General features: G+C 43.6%; 1 protein-coding gene across 5 annotated transcripts in view; it reads right to left on the reverse strand.

Moving 5' to 3' along the window:
• The window catches only part of adgrg6 (adhesion G protein-coupled receptor G6), a 188,770-nt gene that overhangs the window by 75,362 nt on the left and 91,447 nt on the right, over window positions 1-21,961 (reverse strand). For 3 of the 5 annotated variants that reach the window (XM_063055458.1, XM_063055457.1, XM_063055461.1), the window contains 4 exons: window positions 21,861-21,920; window positions 7,526-7,611; window positions 5,597-5,649; window positions 683-763 (listed from right to left, as the gene is read on the reverse strand). In XM_063055458.1, coding sequence (XP_062911528.1) covers window positions 683-763; window positions 5,597-5,649; window positions 7,526-7,611; window positions 21,861-21,920 — 280 coding nt within the window. The remainder of the gene's footprint in view (window positions 1-682; window positions 764-5,596; window positions 5,650-7,525; window positions 7,612-21,860; window positions 21,921-21,961) is intronic. The other 2 variants (XM_063055459.1, XM_063055460.1) reach the window with 2 other exon arrangements.

A 21,961-nucleotide genomic window follows, 5' to 3' on the forward strand; every position in this document is an offset into this window, starting at 1 on the left:
TGCAAACAAGCTATTTTTCATACGTTTGCCCATGGCAATAAATTTGAATTTTAACTCAAGCCAATCTATTGTGCAACCTTTATTAACATAGTGTCATAGAAAATTACAGCACAGTAGCAGCCCATCTAGACAATGCTGAGCCATTGAAACTGCCTACTCCCATTGACCTGCACTGGGATCATAGCCCTCCCTACTCCTACCATCCATGTACCTATCCAAACTCCTCGTAAATGTTGAAATCAAGTTTGCAAGCTCCACTTGTGTTGGACGCTCATTCCACACCCTCATGGTTCTCTGAGTGAAGAATTTTCCCCCCATGTTCCCCTTAAACTTTTCACCTTTCACCCTTAAACCATGACCACTGGTTATCGTCCCATCCAACCAAAGAGGGAAAAGCCAGCTTACAGTTACCCTATCTATACCCCTCATAATTTTGTGTACCTCTATCAAATCTCCTCTCAATCTTCTGTGATCTAGGGAATAAAGTTCTAACCTATTTAATCTTTCCTTATTACTCTGGTCCTCCAGACCCGACAACATCGTTGTAAATTTTCTCTGTACTCCTTCAACCTTATTTACATCTTTCCTCTAAGTAGGTGACCAAAACTGCACACAATCTTCCATTTACCCAGAAAAGGAACGTAGCATTGGAAAGTCTGGTCAAAAGTTAACTATTTCTTACCGCTTGTCATTGATTGATCTTGCTAATCTTGCTGATCTTTTTGTGATCGGGACTGATGAGGTTGTGTTGAGTTCAGATATGCTGATCAATGACAGGAAAGAAATTCATTTTAGCATAAGAACGCACCACAGCAGGAACGCATGCACCAGGCAACAAGATTTTCTAAGCACAACAGATTCTGCAGCTGTTGGAAATCCAGAGTAACACGCACAAAATGATGAAGGAATGCAACAGATCAGGCAGCATCAATGATGAGGGATTAAACAATTGGTGTTTCATGCCAAGACCCTTCAAAAGTACACTAACACTGTTTATTCCTTTCCATAGATGCTGTCTGACCTGTTTTGAGTTTGTACATCATTTTGTGTATTGCTCTAGATTTTCTAAATCAATTCAGAAACTGAGGGGAACACTTCTTAATGTTTACTGTCATTATTGGCCTAGAAAGTGCGATGGGTGTATAAGCAGGCACTGTTATAACAGAGCATCTGACAGCGGCTTTCAGAGTTGACAGATAAACTTGAATCCGGTCCATCGTGGGTAAAACCTTCCCAACCATTGAGCACATCTACATGAAACCCGGTCGCAGGAAAGCAGCATCCATCATCAGGGACTCCCACCACCCAGGTCATGTTCTTTTCTCATTACTACTCTTAGAGAGAAGGTACAGGAGCCGCATGACCCACAGCACCAGGTTCAGGAACAGTTATTACCCCTCAATCATCAGGCTCTTGTACCAGAGGGGATAACTTATTCAATTTCACTTGCCCCATCACTGAACTGCTCCCATACCAATGGATTCACTTTGCAGGACCCTTTATCTCGGGTTCTTGATATTTATTATTTACTTAATTTTTATTATTATTATTCATTTATATTCGCACATTTCGTTGTCGTCTGCACTCTGGTCGAACACCCTAGTTAAGTGGTCTTTCATTAATTCTGTTATATTTATTATTCTATAGATTTATTGAGCATGCCCATGTAATGCCATGAGTAAGATTTCTATTGCTATGCTGTGAGATATTTTTATTTTAGTATTTTTCCACAAAGCAGTATGTCTTAGGAATGTTTGACAGGTTTGGGCCTGTATTCACCGGAATTTAGAAGAATGCCAGGGGTGGGAGTGGGGGTGGATCTCATTGAAACATACCAAATATTGAAAGAACTAGATAAGGTAGATGTGGAGAGGATATTTTCTATGATGGGGGCAGCCAGAACTACGGGGCACAACCTCTGAATTGAGGGGCGACCCTTTAGAACAGAAGTAAGGAGGATTTTTTGCCAGAGGGTAGTGAATCTGCGGAATGTTCTTCCACAGACTGCGGTGGAGGCCAAGTCCATGGGTATATTTAAAGTGGAAGTTGAGTTTCCTCATTGGATAGGGCATTACAGAAGGATATGGTGAGAAAGCAAATGTATGAGGTTGAGTAGGATCTGGGATCAGCCATGATGGAATGGTGGAGCAGACTTGATGGGCTGAATGGCCTGATTCTTCTCCTTTGTCCTGTGGTCTTACGTAGCCCAATTAGGAATGCTGTGTCAGCTAATCAGGACGGTCTGGGTACATGTTGTAACCTTCTGCCCAGTGGGATATGAGAGAATGTTCTAGAGAGCTGGATGGGAAGAGATTTCTGAAGGTCACTGGTCTGGTTTGGGGTTTTGCTGGTGGGAGGTGCAGAAGGAAGAGCATCAGAGAAAATGCCTGCAGGACCCCACCCGAAGGGGAGACCCTATTGCAAAGGAGTGCTTTACAAGACGAAGGGTTCTAAGAAGGGAAGTTCTACCTGTGGTTCACAATGTGGATTTAGCACTGTGAGTAAAATGAAACACCCAGCTACTACAGATATGAGTCCCAGTGAAAGGGTTACACCTGTCAGAAAATGAACCTCAGGGTTGTATATAGTGACGTATATGTACTTTGATAATAAATTTACTTTGAACACCTGAATTTCCTGCCAATAGTTCATTATTCCCTACTCCAGCTGTAGACAACTTAAGCATTTGGTTTATCAAATCACCTCTCTGCCTTTGCAGCTCCAGAGAAAGCTCACCTGCTTACCTTCTGCTTCTAGTGCCTCTCCTCAGTACTTTCTCCCATTGTCCACTGTCCTCTCCAATCAGACTCTTTCTTCTTCAGCCCCTTACCTCTTTGACCTATCAACTTCCAGCTTCTTACTTCATAAACCCTCCCCACCCAACTACCATCCCATTCACCTGGTCTCACCTATCATCTGCCAGCTTGTATTAACTCCCCACCTCTCCACCTTCTTATTCGGGATTCTTCCCCCTTCTTTTCCAGTCCTGATGAAGGCTTTCGGTCCAAAACATCGAACAGCTTATTCCTCTCCGTGAATGCTGCCGGGCCTGCTAAGTTACTCCAGCATGTTGTGCGTGTTAATTTCCAAAGCCTCCATACTATCCCATAATTGGGCAACCAGAATTGCACACAATACCCCAACTGCAGAACAATCAGCGTTTTATATTGTTGGAGCAACTCTCTGAACTTGGAAAATACACAATAGCCTCCCCCCTCTCAGGATCAAGTTCTTCAAACAGCAACATGACAAAACTATTGGAGGAGCAGCACCTCCTATTCTGTCTAGGTAGCCTCCAACCTCAAGACATGAACATGGATTTCTCTAACTTCTGGTAATTTCACCCCCTCCACCTTCTCTCTTCTTCCATTCCCTATTCTGGCTTCCCTCTTACCCCCTTGCTTCTCCTCACCTGCCCATCACCTCCCTCTAGTGCCCCTCCTCCTTCCCTTTCTTCCACGGTCTAATGACATTTCCACACTAGGAAACATGTGATGCACCTCTACCAAAGGAGGTGTAAGGTACTTCTTCCCTCTACTAGACTGCAGGTCACTCTTGGGCAAGGTGCTCACCCCCTGCCCTCGATCACGGTCACGGGAAGCCATGGGAGCAGGTGGTGGATGGTCGTATGAGCAGCTGGTGCATATCACAAGTTCTGGTTATGCGACCACTGACGCCAGGCAGACAGTTTCTGAACAGTATAGATGATGGCTGGGATCACCTGTTTTGTAAAGTCACTGGCCAGGAGAATGCAATGGCAAACTACTTTTATAGATAAATTTGCCAAGAACAATCATGGCCATGGAGACCGTGATCAGCCGCATCATACGACACGGCACATAATGATGGTCATAATGACCCTGGGGAAGAAAAGTCTGACCGCCTGTTCTGTCTACAGCTCTCATCATTTTACAAACTTCCATCATCTGCTCTCTCATCAGCTTTTGCGGATCTAGAGTAAACCATCCATGTCAGCCTACCCACTCCCGATAGCTAGCAATCTCCAATCTAGGCCATATCCTGGTTGAGCATCTGCACCCGGTTAAGCCCCCACATCCTTCTGGTAATGTGGCAACCAGAACTGCACACAATAAGCAACAGATGCAGGACGAATATCGATAAAAAGAGGACAAAGTATGGAAATGGTTGTATCTGCAAGAGCCACTGTACTGTGGAACACCCTACCTTGCCTGTGAGGCAGCGAGTGTAGATTTGGTGAGAAACAACTGTAAGATTTCTTTGGAAAATCAGCTACCAATCCCCTATCCTGATCCATAATGAAAGGTTAATCTCTTGGATTCAGTTTATTGGAAATTCCCATGAGAAGTTACATTTATCTTCCAGTCTATCAAAGTCATGCCTGCTCTATTCAATCCCCTAACTTTTCTTTATGTCAGTTCCCCAAAGCCATGATTCCATGAATTTTTAGAGTCATAGAGTCATAGAACAACTCAGCATAGTAGAAACATAGTCATAGTCATACTCTATTAATCCCAGGGGAAATTGGTTTTCATTACAGTTGCTCCATAAATAATAAATAGTAATAGAACCATAAATAGTTAAATAGTAATATGTAAGTTATGCCAGTAAATTATGAAATAAGTCCAGGACTAGCCTATTGGCTCAGGGTGTCTGACCCTCCAAGGGAGGATTTGTAAAGTTTGATGGCCACAGGCAGGAATGACTTCCTATGACGCTCTGTGTTGCATCTCGGTGGAATGAGTCTCTGGCTGAATGTACTCCTGTGCCCAACCAGTACATTATGTAGTGGATGGGAGACATTGACCAAGATGGCATACAACTTAGACAGCATCCTCTTTTCAGACACCACTGTGAGAGAGTCCAGTTCCATCCCCACCACATCACTGGCCTTACGAATGAGTTTGTTGATTCTGTTGGTGTCTGCTACCCTCAGCCTGCTGCCCCAGCACACAACAGTAAACATGATAGCACTGGCCACCACAGACTCGTAGAACATCCTCAGCATCGTTCGGCAGATGTTAAAGGACCTCAGTCTCCTCAGGAAATAGAGACGGCTCTGACCCTTCTTGTAGACAGCCTCAGTGTTCTTTGACCAGGTGACTTGGCCCACGTAGACCATGCTGAAATAATATTCACTGTGGGTGGGAGGGATGAACAGGCTTTGTTTTCCTTTGCTTTGTCACTTCTTGTGTTCTGCCGAGTGTTGTGGGCACGCTCTGTTGGTGCCAGATGAGTGGTCACACTTGCACATCCCTCGAATGTGTTAGTTGTTAACGCAAAAGACGCATTTCACTGTATACACCCAAGCTGGCGCGCACTTTCAGTGATTCTGTTGTGGCTATTTTTCTATTAGGGATTTATTGAATGTGCCCATGAGAAGATGAATCTTTGATAATAAATTTATTTTGAACTTTAAATCTGAATAAATTAATTAATCTAAATTCTAAGAATCCTGCCATTTACTGAATCATAATCAGTTTTATTATCACTGACATATATCGAAAAATTTAGTGTTCTGAGGCAGTACATAAAATATACTACAAATTATATCATATATTGCACTACATAAAATATACTCTCTACATATAATCCTCAATGAGATATCCCTCCTCACCTGACAGATACGACGTGCACAGTGTAATTCCAATCCTGAAATGACCTGGTGAGCTGAAACACAATTGAAGACACTGGGATGAATGAGCGAACGATTAACATTGCGGGATAGAAGCGAGAGTCACTCAAAGGTAAATTTAATTAAATTACAACTTCTCTTCAGATTCCTTACACAGAGCATTCCTTCTCTCTTCTTCCATTCCCCACTCTGGTTCCCCTCTCATCTTCTCTTCTCTTCACCTGTTTATCACTTCCCCCCCGGTACCCTTCCTCCTTCCCTTTCTCCCATGGTCCACACTCCTCTTCTATCAGATTGCTACTTGTTCAGCTCTCCTAACTCTCACTTCATCCTTCCTCCCACACTCATCCACCTTCCCCCTCACTTGGCTTCACCTATCACTTGCCAGCTTGTACTCCTTCCTCTTCACCATGGTATTATTCTAGCTTTTTAGCCCCTTCCTTTCCCATCCTGATGAAAGGTCCCGGCCCCAAAAGCTGACTCTATCCCTTTGCATAGATACTGCCTGACTTGCTGAGTTCCTCCAGCATTTTGTGTGTATCACTCCAGGATATCTGCTTTCCAGGGAAGTTGAATGACAGGGAAGTAGGGAGGGTGACAAGAGAAATCAGAAGTTATGCAACATTTTCAACATAACAATAGGCTTTGTGACTTTTTTGAGGATGTGGAAAGGTGGGTTACTAAGTTTGTGGATGGTACAAAGGCTGGAGGTTTATGAACGGTGTAAAATTTGTTGCAGGTTTCAACAGGACATGGATGAAACTCAGCGCTGGGCTGAGAAGTGGCAGATGGAGTTCAATCCTCGATAGGATTGAAAGGCCTCCAAGGAGTGGAGAGGATGTTTCCTATGGTGAGGAGTCTAAGACTAAAGGAACACATTCTCAGAATAGAAGGATGTCCATTTAGAAGATGAGGAAGAATTTCTTCAGCTGGCTTTGGAAGCCGAGTCATTGAGTATATCTAAGGCACAGGTTGATAGATTCCTGATTAGACAGGGCATGAAGGGATCCAGGCAGAAGGCAGGATATTGGGGCTGAGGGGGAAAATGGAACAGCCATGATGAAATGACGGAGCAGACCTGATGGGCCAAATGGCCTAATTTTGCTCCTATATCTTATGGTCTCATGGTCTCAATCTGGAAAAGTATGAAGTGATGAAAAGATAGAAAGACCTACAGGAGAGATAAAAATAAGAATGAAAGAGTAATGAGAACGTTTACGAGGATGTTGCCAGGACTGGAGGACCTGAATTATAAGGAAAGGTTGAATAGTTTAGGGTTTTATTCTCTGGAGTGTAGAGTGAAGATTGAAGGGAGATTTGGTAGAGATATTCAAATTTATGAGGGGTACACATAGGGTAAATACAAGCAGGCTTTTCAACTGAGATTGGGTATGTCTACATCTGGAGATAATGAGTTAAGGGTGAAATGTGAAACATTTAAGGGTAACATGAGGGGAAACCTTTTCACTCAGAGAGTGGTGAGAGTGTGGAACGAGCTCCCAGCACAAGTGTTAGGTGTGATTTCGATTTTAGCTTTCAAGAGAAGTTTGGATAGGTACATGGATGCGAGGGGTATGGAGGGCTATGGTCCAGGTGCTGGTTGGTGGGACAAGTCAGTTTAAATGCTACAGCATGGACTGGAAGGGCTGAAGGGCCTGTTTCTATGCCTTGTCAGTAAATGAAGTAAAACAAATCATGTTCAATGTTCTATGAAAGCCATTTTCTTTGCCCCCCCGCCCCCCCCCCAATTGTTGATCATGTTCTTTCTTCACTGTCTATTCTTTCCCAGCAGAATACGGGAGACACAGGCTCTATTGACACTCTGTTTTAACCAAGCAGGCATTGCGAATGAGACTCTGAAGTGCAAGAGAAGGTTAGCTGGCAGGACAACAATGGACACACACTACTTACCCACATTAATACATAGTTCTTAAGGTTGTCTGGATCTCTAGTGATCTGAGAGTACAGCGTAAACTGCGTCCTGTAGAACACTCCACCTGTGAGGAGAGAGCAGTGTAGAGTTACACTGTGGATTATCTTCTCAGCCCACAAGAGGCCCTCCCGTCACACTCACACCAGAGTGATGAACGTGGGAACTCTTCTGAGACATATCAATGCAATCAAAAAGAAGGTACACCAGCAGCTATATTTCGTATGGAGTTTGAGGAGTTTGTGTGTCACCAGAGACTCCAGCAAGCTTCTACCGGTGCACCGTGGAGAGCTTTCTGACCGGTTGCATCACCATCTGGCATGGAGAGACCACTGTACAAGATCAGAAAAAGCAGCAGAGTGTTTTAACCTAAGCCGGCTCCGTCATGGGATCCAGCCTCCCCAGCACTGAGGACATCTTCAAAATACTACGACCAGCCTTTCCCACCTATTCCTTATCCCCCTCTGAACTGAGCGTCTCGTTGGCGCAGCTAAGAGTCCGTGCTTCGCGGAACGTCCGGAGGCAACCGTTCCCAAACCGGATCAGGATGCAGATTTCCGTTCCTGTGAAGGATGCTCAAGATCCAAGAACTGAGGAGTGAATACGGCTGCATAACAATTAGCACAACACTATTACAGCTCAGGGCGTCGGAGTTCCGACTTCAATCTCCATGCAGCCTTCTACATCCCTCCCAAGAGTGCATGGGTTTCCTCCGGGTGCTCCAGTTTCTGCACACGTTCCAAAGACACATGGGCGAGTAGGTTGTTTGGGAATTGTAAACCGTCCCATGATTAGGCTAGGGTTAAATTGGTGGACTGTCGGACAGGAAGGGCCCGGTCCACGCTATACCTCTAAATAAATAAAAGATAGCAAAAGACAAATGCTCGGCAGGCAAGTTAAAAAATTTTTCCTTTCTTAAGTCAAAGGATATAAAAAAATATTAACTGCCTTGATCTGCTTTGTTGTAATTCATATTAATCAAAGCCTGGAAGCACACTGTGTGTTCTGGCTCTCTCACAGGGTACAGTAATACACATAACTAATCACAATAGTAATGTTCTATTTAAGCGTTGAGCTTGCAGACTTTGAGTGTCCTCTCAGAGTTTGCAAGAAATAATTGTGCTCTTCAGCATGACGTGCACGAAATCCACACTTCGGAGTGACATTAATTAGACTTTAAGTGCCCCTCCCACTCAGGAAACATCTGGGCCCTTGTAGGAAGTCTGTGCCAGATGTGAGGAATAAATTGGTGGAAAAATGGCATTCTGCACACTCGACACTAGATGGCAATATCTTCATAGCTACCAGGTGCTGGGTTAGTAATGATCAGAGGGATGTGTGTGTTAGTCGATGGTGTGACCGAAGAATACAGAACATAGAACATTACAGCACAGTACAGGCCTGTCGACCCACGATGCTTAGCCAACCTTTTAAACTACTCCAAGATCAATCTAACCCTTCCCTCCCTCATAACCCTCCAAGTTTCTCTCATCCATGTGCCTATCTAAGAGTTTCTTAAATATCCCTAAAGTACCTGCCTCTACCACCACCCCAGTGGTGCATTCACGCATTCACCACTCTCTGTGTGGAAAAAATACTACCTCTGACATTTCCCCCTATACTTCCCCAAATCACCTTAAAACTATGTCCCTCGTACTAGAAGAGAGAACAAAGTCATTTTCAAAAATCAAATGCAGATGGGCCCAGATGTAGTCCTAAAGCAGACAGCAGCTGCCAAAGTTTTATCAGTCACGTACTGTAAAATTTCTCTGCAATATCCCCCTCACAATACAGTGGATTCTGGTTAATCAGAAAGAATAAAAACTATATCGATAACATTGCCAGGATTCCCTTCATATATTTGGAATATGATGCCTCTTAATCTGGTGTAGGAGATTGTTGCTGAACTAGCGTCAGTTAAGTGTACTTAAGTGACTGCTGGACACCATACTGTACTTAGAGTGATCGGTATTTAAATAGTGATAGCTGTGTGTGTTTATATTCACAAAGCCGTGATTTATGCCACTGATAGTTGGCAAGAAATAAGCAGTAAGACAATTCAAACTACTTTTCTCACTGCTGTTTCAAGCATTCAGGCTTGGAGACGCCAGAAATGGCTGCGAGTGAAAATGAAACGATTCCACTACTTCAACAAGATAGAAACTACAAAGAATCTGAACGTATCTTGAATGTTCAAATAAAAATGAAGATTTGGAGGATGCAGTCACTGAAAGCATTGTATGAAGGCTGTCCATTCTCTGCACCAAGTGTCTACGTTTGATTTTGTTCATTTACAGTCAGTGAAAAGAATACAGCAGATGAATTCCTCCAGTGATAACTATTAGGAAGTAATACACAGTTTTATAGTACTATTGAGGTATTGGTAGTTATGTAATTTGTTCTGTATTTCATTTAAATACATACATTGTTACCTAGTTAAACAATAGTTTGCCTTTTTTATATCTTCTAACTATTTCCATGGAACTTTGGCTAATTAGGACAGCTGATTAATTGAGCCAAAATGTGCTGATCCCGATTTATCCCAATTGACCAGAATCCACTGTATTTATTAAACAAATTTTCTCTATAACTCAACTCAAATCAGAGTTGGTTTACACACCCAATATACTGGACAAACTCAGCAAGTCAGGCAGCATCTATGGAAAAGAGTCAACACTTCGGGACTAGATCCTTCATCAGGCTCTCTTCTCTTCACTTTGCTTTCTCCTAGGACCCTGATTAAGGGTCTTAGCCTGAAACGATGACTGTTTCTTCCTTTCCATAGCTGCTGCCTGACCTACTGAATTCCTCCAGTAGTTTCTGTGTGTCTTTCCAAGATATCCATTTTCAGAGTTCGTTTGTGATATTTCTCGAATCAAACTACACCTGATGGATTCTGCTGGTTAATTATCATGCTAAGTTGATTATTTTCGCACTTGTTTGCGAGCACGATCAAAAGCAAAGGCTCGTTGAAGCAATTGGTTCAAATTGCACGAAAGCGACACATTCAACACAACACTGACCCAACAGGAGGAGGCTTGATGGGCTGAAAGGCTTCATTCTGCTTCTGTGCCTTATGATCTTATAAACTAAACCTGTGCTTTTCTCTCTTCTGAGAAGGTCCTACTCTCTAGTCTGCTGATACGCTTTGATTCGGTTGGGCCACCGCACAGGATCGGAAAATGCCGCAGAGGTTTGTAAACTCAGTTATCACCTTCATGGGCACTAGTCTCTTCACCAGCTAGGACATCACAGCACCATGGTAGCATAGTGGTTAGCATGATGTTATTACAGTCCACATGTATTTTCTCTGGGTACTCCACACAGGCCAAAGACGTTCCAGCTAGTAGGTTAATTGTTCATTGCAAATGGTCCCATGATTGGGCTAGGGTTAAGACAGGGGTTGTTACATGGCGCAGCTCCAAGGACCAAAAGGGCCACGTTGTATCTCTAAAAAAAATTCTTCAAAAGGCAATACCTCAAAAAAGTGGCATCCATCATTAAGGACCCCCATCACCCAGGACAGACCCTCTTTTCAATGCTACCATCAGGGAGAGGGTATAGGAGTCTGAAGACCCTAACTCCACATCTTGGAACAGCTTCTTCCTCTCCACCATCAGGACATTGAACCAACTAACGAGTACGACTTCACTATTTTTGCTCTCTCTTTACACAATTAATTTTCTACTTATACAGCACTGAGAAAAAGTCTTAGCCACAGGTAAAAAAAAACTCTGTAAAGATGCTTTCCAAAGTAATGAATTTACTATAAAGAGCAGTAAACTGTAAAAAACTAAATCAAAGCAATACTTGGCGTGACCACCTTTTGCCTTTAAAACTGCATCAATTCTCTTAGGTACACTCATGCAGTTTTAGAAGAAAATAAAACTCTCAGGTAATCTCAGACAGCCTCAGTGATGTTGAGGTCAGGGTTCTGTGGAGGACACACCATCTGAAACTATAAAAAAAAATCTAGGGTGCCTAAGACTTTTGCACAGTATCGTACATTTCATATTATAATTTATAGCGTATTTTATGCATTATACTGTACTACTGCCTCCAAACAACAAATTTCACAACAGTGATAATAAACTTGATTCTGACTCTGATTCTGGTAAACTGGCTTTAGCTACAGTCGATGAAAACTATAAAGAACTCATCTGTCTCTCGGGTCGAACCAGTCACACCCACCTGAGGTTCATTATTCAAAACAGCCACAGTTACAGCCACTGCACTTCCTCCTTCAACACAATCAGCTTGGTCTCCCTTTCTGCAAAACCACCTCCAACCCTGATGGACGGACATTAAATGAAGAATTTTGCTTAGAATGAGCATGTACCTGCTTCTACGACTTCTACTGACAGCTACTTCCATGTACCCTTCACCTACGCGTGGAAAACTTGACCCCCCTCATGTCCCCGTTAAATCTTTCCCTTCTCACTTTAAAATTATGTCCTCCAGCTTTGGATTCCCCTACCCTGTAGAGCCATTATGTCATATAGCATTACAGTGCAGAAATAAGCCTTTTGGGCCATCTAGTCCATACTATCCTGGCTTTCTGCCTACTCCCATCGACCTGCACCTGGACCATAGCCCTCCATACCTCTCCCATCCTCGTACTTATCCAAACTTCTCTTAAACATTGCAATTGAGCCCTCATCAACCACTTCTGCTGGCAGCTCATTCTACACTTTCACCAACCTCTAAGTGAAGAAGATCTTCCTCAGGTTCTCCTTTCACCCTTAATCCTTGACCTTTAGTTCTAACCCAAGAGGGAAAGGCCTGTGTGTATTCACCAAATCTATACCCCATCATAATTTTGTATGCCTCTATAAGATCTCCCCTCATTCTTCCGCTAGAGAGAGTAAAGTCCTAATCTATTCAACGTATTCCTGTAATTCAGGCCTCAGGTCCTGCCAACATCCTCCTCTGATCCCTATCCCTTAAATGGAAATTAATTGTTGCATATTTTTCCATTAAAAAATAACAACAGAATTGTTCTTGTTATTTGTTTATGTAATAATATGCAGAATTATTTTTGCATGTCTTACAAAGGCAGAACCCAAACTCACACTGGTCGGGGCGGCACGGTAGCGTAGTGGTTAGCACAACGCTTTATGTTGCCAGCGACTGGGTTGAATTCCCACCACCACTTGTAAGGAGTTTGTACGTTCTCCCCGATCACCGCGTGTGTTTCCTCCGGGTGCTCCAGTTTCCTCTCACAGTCCGAAGACGTACTGGTCGGTAGGTTAATTGGTCATTGTAAATAGTGCGGTAATTAGGCTAGGACTAAATCAGGGGGTTGCTGGCCGGCACAGCTCGAGGGGCCTGCTCCGTGCTGAATCACAATGAATGAATGAATTAATTAATCAACACTGCTAAAACTACTTGATGAGCTTTACAAGTGATGGTGTTTAACTAATTTCTAACCTTTAACCAAGCAATCAATTGTATCATACACTCTAAATTCTCCTTAATCTACATGTTCAGTCTAACCACTACCAACACCAGTGGACTAGCTACTACAGTGATTTTTGGTGATTTTTTTTTAACTAGCTAAGACTACAGACTTGGGCAGACATACGGTTAGCGATCAACATTCCCCACAAGCAACTCTTGCCAACCATGCCCTCATAGAGACAGAGCAGGGAGGAGGCTTGGTTGGGGGCAACTGCTGGTTCTGCACTGCTCAGGCCAGAGTCGAAGGTCTCGCTGAATCCTGGGACGTCACGGGGGCGAGCTGGAGGTGATGGAAGCATAGTTGATGAAGAGCTGAACTGAAGATTTGGTGAGTGTGTAGGCGAGGTCTGAGAGCCCTTCAGGAGCCATTCGTTTGTCACTATGCTCATCTTGAGTTCCCAGGCCAACTCACTCATGGAAGGAAGAGCAGGAAAACTCATCAGCAATGTGGGCACCAATATTGGCTCTGAAGATCCAACATTCAGCTGGAATGATGTTGAAAACGCCATTTCTCTTATCTGTTCACCTCGCGGCAAAGATTGCAGTTCCAGATTATAAGTGGGTAGCTCTCTAGCATAAATTGTTGAGGTGTGGTCCTTCAGTGTCCTTATGTGCTGCTGATTTGTCGAAGCAGTGCTTAAGATTTGGCTGTCACTTGATGATTGCATCGATCTACTGACCAGTGTAAGTTCAGATTCTGACACTGTAAAAATGTCACTGTATTGTACATGTTTGGGTTCTTTCAATAGCAATGGGGTAGAGGTATTGAGAGATGGCACCTGTGGTCCCAAGTGTACTGGTAACAAAGTCATTACCTGAGGACCTGCTGAGCTTTCAGGTAATGCAGGGCTCCTGGAGACTTCCTCCACTGTTCCATCTAGGGATAAAGCCGACCAGGTCATCTGAAGTTCCTTTTGAGCTTCCATTTCCGTTTGGGTAGCTGATATCATAAAGTTCTCTTGGGAGGAAGAACCAGCAATCACACCCAAGTGATTTGCTTGGAAAACACTCCAGTTTTGCTGGAATGGTCCTGGAACTGTCAGTGAAAAGCCTGGAAAGTCAGTTACGTTTATAGTTCCATGGGATGAATGTATTCTCAAGATTGGAATGTGATCCAATTTGGAAAGATGGTCAGAGTGAAGCAAATTTGTATGTCCTCTTCTTATGTTTTCATTGACATCCAAAGACTGGAACAAGACTGTTGCCTCTGATCTCTGGTCTAAGTGTGCAGTCCACGAGCTCCAAACACCTGCCACTGAAGCTAGCAGTGAAGGCTTGAGGCTACCAAACACTGCTGAGGAGTAATTCCTCGGTGGAAGACCATTAGAATCAGTCTTAATTTGAAAAGTGTCAAAGGTTAAAGGGTTCTTCTCTGAATGAAGAGTGTCAGAGATGAAGGATTCGTTCCATGGATTTGCAATGTCAGACGTTAAGGATTCATTTCCTGAAGAATAAATGTCAAAAGCTGAGATTTCATTTCCTGGATGTGGTGTGTCAGAGGTTATAGAATCATTCCCTTGATACAGAATGTTGGAAGTTAAGTATACATTCCCTGGATTTGGAGTGTTGGAAGTTAAAGATTCATTCTTTGGATGCGGATTATTGGAAGTGAAGGATTTGTTCTCTGGATATTGAATGTAGGAGGTGAAGACTTTGCTCGCTAAAGCTGGAGTGTTCAACATTAAGGACTCATTCCCAGGATCTGGACTCACAGAGGTTAAGGATTTAATCTCCACATCAGAAGTACCAGAGGGTAAGATGGACGAGCTGTGCAAGGAAATCCATGCATTTTTGGTCAACCATCCAATATTTTTGTCCATCATCATCTCCCATATGTTTTCTGTCACAATAGGTTCAGTGAAAATACTTTGTGTGTTATGCAGTGTGACAGGAGTCAGCGAAACTTGGCTGAAGTCTTTATCTACAAACAGTTTGCTGAGAGGAAGGAGGGAAGGTCTGGCTTCAATCATAGACTGACTCCACTGACTGTCCTTAACTGGTGAAGCATTTTCCAGTTGCAATTCCAAGGCTCTTGTTGCTACTGATGCCTGACTCTGTTGGTCACTTGTTCTTAAATCTAGCTGTGTCACTGTGGTGCTGACCTCAACCGACTGCACTATCAGAGAACTGGAGAAATGGACACTGTACTCAGCAGATCCCAGTGACAATTTCTCTGAGTCGGACTGCAGTTGAGTGAGATCCACACGGAATTCAGAGTTGGTAAGACTCGGAGAAATATCCAAGGAATTATCTGGAATTGCAGAATGATTTACCATGTCCAACATTGTCAGGGGTGTAGAAACAAACATCAAAGTATCGGCATGGTTCATTTTGTTGTGCAGCCCACCTGATGTGGGGGAAAGGTCCTTGTCCACATTTTTGACTGAACCGGGAGTGCCATACATCTGGCTTCTTTCCAAAAACTGTCCTGAAAGCAGTGTGAACTCTTGAGATTTCCTTAATTGATTTGCTATCTGTTCAGTGTTAATAAGCAGCCTTTGTGTTGATGCCATAGGTTCTTGGTCCTTGGTTGTGAGGTGGAGCAAATCGGCCACTTGAATTAGCGGAGTGTCATTGACACCATTCTGGTGCCTTTCCAAAGGAGGGCTAAAGATGATGGAAGGAAATTGCCCTGGATCAAGCAAAGAATTTGCCCAACCTGTCAAGGGACTATTCTCCTCTGGTGAGGCGGTGCTAGAAGACTTGGTACTAGAAGGCTCAGTAGAGAACTTGGGTCCAAGGGAGTCTATTAAGGACTCAACATTGCCATGAAGAGATTGTGTTGAAGTTTCTTTGATGAACAGATCCCCTAGGGTATTCAATGGATTTATCAGCTGCATCATATTACTGGTGGGAGGCCAGAATGAGCCAAATAGGAAATGCCCAGGAGATGCAATGCTGTCTGCACTTACTTCTGGTAGGGACCTCGTTGGAGTGGGATTAATTGGATGGTATAGTACCAGGAAGGGTGTTTGTATCTCAGATATGTTTAACTCATCAGATGACCTTTGGCCAGAATTGCGTTGGTTAGATGATAGTACAGAAGTATTAGTTGTCTTTAAACTCAACATTTCCATCCTAGCAAGTCTGGTGATGGCCTCATGGGTTTCAGGAGCAGGAACCATTATCTCAACAGTGTTTTCTGTAACATTAACTGGTGAGTTCTTGCTGGCAAACTTCAAGTCCCAGAACTGCCTCCCTACTTGTGTTAACCTAGTGAGGAATTCAGAAGTCAGTGCAGATGTATTGGCACTCTGATTGGTTGTAATGTTACCTCCAGAAAAGTTGGGAAGGAAACTTGGAGGAAGATGTTTCATTGCAGTGACATTACTAGCTGCCTTCTTCGAAGCATTTGACTCCTTGGTTACACGCGAGTTCTTGGTGACGGTCTTGATGAAGACAATTGAGGCATCATGCACATGAGGGAATATTGGCTTCAAAGGGCTGGGTCTGGGTCTCAGGGGGATCCTCAGTGGAGTGGAGATGATCCCCAGCGGGTTTCTGATCCTCCGCGATCTCTGCTCCATCTGCCAATTTGACCCTTGACAGCACTCATTTGGCAGAACCTGGAACCTCTGCAAATCTAGTTTGTTAAAACTTCCAGCTGTTAGTGGAAAAACCGTTATTAATTCATCATGTTAACCTTCATTCTGAATTTTAGTACACATTGATGTATCTTGAGAACTACCTTCACTTCCTCCCAGACTATAAAGCGGGGACTGAAACCCAAAACCAACCAGATAAGAGGAGAGACAGGGTGGGTTTGACAGGAATTAATAAATTGGTTTATTATTGTCATATGTACGAAGGTGCAGGGAAAAATTTTGTTTTTCATGTCATCCATAGAGATCATTTCATCAGCTTGGCGCTCTGAGTTGATACATGGGAAATCAAGAATAGAAGAACAAAGTTTAACAGCTACAGAGAGAGTGCAGTTCAGGTAGACAATAAGGTGTTAGGCCACAACAAAGTAGACTGTGGGGTCAAGAGTCATTCTTATTCTACAGGGGAACTGTTCAATGGTCTGATAACAGTGGGATAGAAGCTGTCCTTGAGCCTGATAGTCCATGCTTTCAGGCTCTATTATCTTCTACACGATGGGAGAGGGGAGAAGAGGGAATGTCTGGGGTGGGTGGCGTATTTGATTACGTTGGCTGTTTTACTGAGCCAGTGAGAAGTGTAGACAGAGTCCATGGAGGGGAAGCTGATTTCCATGATGTGCTGAGCTATGGCCACAACTCTCTGCAGTTTCTTGCAGTCGGGGTGGGGGGTGGGGGGGGGGCAAAGCAGTCACATACTAAATCATGATGCATCCAGATAGGATGCTTTCTGTGGTGATTTGATAAAAGTTGGTGAGGGTCAAAGGTGATATGTTGAATTTCTTTAGCCTCCTGAGGAAGTAAAGGTGTTTTCTTGGTCATGGTGGGAAGATGAATCAAAGGATGAATAGGAAGGATCTATTCCCTTTAGATTAGATTATGAGGACACTCAGTCCTCGTTTATTGTCATTTAGCAGTTAATGATCTGTATTTAAATCAGAAGATTAGAAGGAAAGGAGTTCCAAAGAGCAGTAGGAGTCCGGAAGTCATAGGTCAAAAGTGTGGTGTAGGTAGAGACTGTTTCTCCATTAAAGATTGAGATCAGTGCTATGCCAAACCTGTGTATAGCCTGGCTTCCAGACAGGAATCCAGCCAAACCCCGGGTAACCGTGTCCAGCAGTACAAGAGTCTATTAAATGCTTCCCAGGCATGTTGTTTAAGAAAGAAGTGTGAGTGGTATTGAACTGGAATTGGTGTTGGTTTGTTATTGAGACATGTACCAAGATACAGTGAGAAACCGCAAGATCGTAACTAGGTACATGTTATCGTAGTAAGGGACTGTTCAACTGTCTTATGACAGTAGGGTAGTAAGCTGTCCTTGAGCGTGATAGTACGTGTGTTCAGGCTTTTGTATCTTCTACCCGATGGGAGAGCAAACAAAAGAGAACGTCCAGGGTAAGTGGGGTCTTTGACTATGATGGCTGCTTTACTGAGGCGTGCTGTATGCAATGGTATAATGAACATAGAGAAAAGAAAGTCCCATTTATACTGACTGTGCACACATTACCAATAAAGTATACTTTTGAACAAAAATATTATTTCTGGCTCAGGCAGTTTCATACATGGAATTGAGAGGTCAATTTGGGCTGTATTAAAGTCTTCTATTTACTTCATCCCAGTTTCTGGAGAAAGCTAACTTCATCCTCTCTCATATGCTGATGCAGCTTATCCTCAGACAGCCTGACAAGTCAACGGCGTGCCTCCTCCCCTGTGGTCTAAGGTTCAAGGCCAATACCACGAAACTGAAAACAAATGTTGATCCATCTCGCAGATCAAGCACATTCCCAATTGAAATTCCTCTGTGAAAACTCTCCAAATCCACAGAAATGATAACCATTAAGGGGCAAGTAATTAACCTATACTTTCAGGGTTGAAAAGTTCTTTGATTAGAAATGTTTCTCTTTCCACAGAACCCTCCTGGGCTAAATATTTCCCTTTTATTTTTCTTATTCAAGGTTCCTCCAACTATGGATTCTAAAAAGCTAAGATAGAGTGGAGATGGTGACGATGTTTCCATTAGTAAGAGCAGCTAAGATCCAACAACACTGCCTCAGAATAAAATCCCATCCCTTGAAAACTGAGGAATTCCTTTAGCCAGAGGGTAGTGAATCTGTGGAATTCATTGCCACAGACGGCTGTGAGGCCAAGTCATTGAGTATCATGGCTTGTCATATGAAGAGTGTCAGTTTGCTCTGGGCTGGCAGTCACTAGAATTCAGAAGAATGAAGGGTAACCTAATTAAAATCTATTGAATTGTGAAAGGCCTTGGTAGAGTGGATGTAGAGAGGATGCTTCCTATGGTGGGAGAGTGTAAGACGAGAGGACACAGCCTCACAACAGAGGGGCATCCTTTTAGAATGGAGATGAGGAGGATATTCTTTAGCCAGAGAGCGGAGAACCTGAGGAATTCCTTGCCACAGGCAGCTGCAGAGGCCAAGTCTGTATGTATATTTCAGGCAGAGGTTGATAGGTTCTTGGTTGATCAGCGCATGTTGGGATTGGGGTGGGGGGTGTAGGCAGGAGATTGGAGATTGGAGCAGAAAGAAAAAATAGATCAGCCATGATGAAATGGCAGAGCAGACTCAATGGACCAAATGGCCGAAACAACTCCTATATCTTATGGTCCTATATTTAAAGCAGAGGTTGATAGGATCTATACTATTCTGGTGGGGGGGATTAATGGTTGTGGAGAGAATGAGATGGAAAAATGGTCATGATTGAATGGCAGAGATACAGTAAATTGATGGGCCAGATGGCCTAATTGTGCACCTCTATTTTATGGTCTAATTAGAATCCACACCAGAACATGAGGATCAGCCAGCTGAGGTCCCACCAGGAGAACATCATGCTCAACTCAAGTGATTGATGGCTACTATGGAAATGTACTTTTTGATGTACTATTGGTCAGGCAGCAGAGAAGCAAAGAGTGGGAACTTAAACGTGAACACTCTTGTTGTGGCCCATCGTATCTTGAACATTTGTAGATTGTCATCCCTCCTGATATTAGTAGGATGCCTCACTGGTTGCCTCTCAAGCCCCATATGCACGGTCACAATTACACATTGCTGGAAGAAGAACAACAAGGTGAGGAGGCTAAGGGATTGAGTGCAGCAATTATGTCACTGCTTGTGGTTGTCCTCTTTACGGGATCTGAGAAGTATCGCAAGGGAAATAGCCAGCCTGATGAAGATGACCTACCCAGTAAGACTAGCACAACGTAAAATGGTGCCTCCATCATCCGATCCACCACCATCGTCACCATCAGTCCCAACGCTCACCCTCACAAGCACCAGCACTTCTAGACATATAATGAATCACATCCCACCTGCTTAAAGGGAAACAATTCCTGGAAAATGGAGGTTATATCAGAAGTTTTGTTTTCGATTAGAATGGGAGATAAAGTGGACAGTTTCCAACCTGCTGACCAGAAGTAACAACACAATTTTTTTCCGATGAAACTCTACGTCATACCAGTTGCAGTACCTTCTAGTTAGGTGGTGCTGCCTGTCTCAATTTCCGTGCTTGCGCTCTTTACGGGGCTAAATGATGACCTAATGGGTCCCAGAGGCTACAATGTGTTGAGTTGTGTTGCTGACTTGGCAACATCAGCCAGCCACCAACTGCGCCCAAGCTAATGGAGAGTATCACCATCACCTTCTCCCGACCTTCACTGTCAGCGCCATTGCACGATGTGCTTTGGGAGACTGTGCTGTTTGGCTGCCTTGGTTAACGCAAGAGAACTGAAATTACACTCTTGGCCCAGCAGGTTGTCTGTGCAGAAATGTGGTCCTTAATAGTAACTGAGACATTAGTACAAGTGGCCCGAGGTGGAGCCTATGTTGCACTCCAGAGCAAAAAGCAATAGAACTGCCAGTAAGTGCAGCTTTAATGCTAGTGAACAGGTAATCCATCTGTAATCTTTTCAATAATCTGTAACGCTCAGATATGCTGCTTATTTGTCTACTGAAAAGAAGGGGTATTCTCCACCAATCCAGCGGATCCCAATGATAAGGCAACAAACACAAAATGCTGGAGGAACTCAGCAGGTCAGGCAGCATCTATGGAGTGATATATACAGTCAATGCTTCAGGCCAAGACCCTTCATCAGAACTGGAAAGGAAAGGAGGCGGAAGGCAGTATGAGGAGGAGGGAGGGAGGGAGGGAGGGAGCGGAAGAGCACAAGCAGGCGGGTGATTGGTGAGACCAGGTGGAGGGCAAGCTGAGTGGATGGGGGAAGGGGAGATTAATTAAGAAACTGGGAGGTGATAAGTGGAAGAGGTAAAGGGCTGAAGAAGAAGGAATCTGATAAAAGAAGATAGTGGCCTGTAGGAGAAGAGAAAAGAGGAGAACACTGAGAGGGCGGTGATTGGCAGGTGAGGAGAAGAGAAGGAGTGAGAGTAGAGCCGGAATGCTGAATACAGCATAAGAAAAGAGAAGAGAGAGGGAGAAGAAATGTTCATGCCTTTAGGTTGTCTGACCTCCTCATCCCCCATCTTCTTCTTCTGGCCTCCTCCCCTTCCTTTCCAACCATGGAGAAGGGTCTCGGCTTAAAACATCCAACAGTTTATTCCCATACAGAAATGATGCCTGACCTGCTCAGTTCCTCCAGCATTTTGTGTGTGTTGCTCTGTTTTTTCGGCACCTGCAGAATCTCTCGTCACAAATAAGGCAGCCTTTTTGGTCAGTTCCCAACAGTAGGCTAAAGCACTCCAGGGCCAGGCTGGTATTTGCGGTCAGGAATATTGCAGCCCCCCCCCCCCTCAGTGGCAGACACGTACCTCCCTGAATGTTTCAGAATTAATTTTAAATTTCTCTCACTTGTTCTTAGAGCTCTCAATGGTCTGGGACCAAAGTACATCAAAGAATCACTTTTGTTTTGTAATCCTGCTCAAGCTCTCATGTCTTCTTCTGCCAGCCCCTTAAGTTTAAACAGTCTCCATCAAAAGATAATTGGCAGGTCAGCTTTTTCGAACTATGCTCCTAAACTATGGAATTCAATATCTAAAACAGTAAGGGATGCAGACTCAGTTGACACTCTTAAATGCCAAATCAAAACCTACTTATTTAACTTTGCTATTAACTAAAATGTTTTGTCTTTTATTTTCATGTTTCCACTTTATCCCATTGTAAAGCAATTTGAACTTCATCGGTACGGAAAGTGCTTTATAAATAAGTTCTTATTAATATTACATACCACCCCATCCACCCACCATCCTATCTATGAAGACATTATTGGACTGAGCATCCAGTGACTTACTTGACTCTGTGCTCTCCCGGGGTCCATGCGTGGTGACTTCAATGCGCGGAGTATCTGTGCCTTTGTGACGTAATCAAATGCAAGATATTGATCACACAGCT

The sequence above is a fragment of the Mobula hypostoma genome, chromosome 8 (assembly GCF_963921235.1).
Source record: "Mobula hypostoma chromosome 8, sMobHyp1.1, whole genome shotgun sequence".
Classification (NCBI taxonomy): Eukaryota; Metazoa; Chordata; class Chondrichthyes; order Myliobatiformes; family Myliobatidae; genus Mobula; species Mobula hypostoma.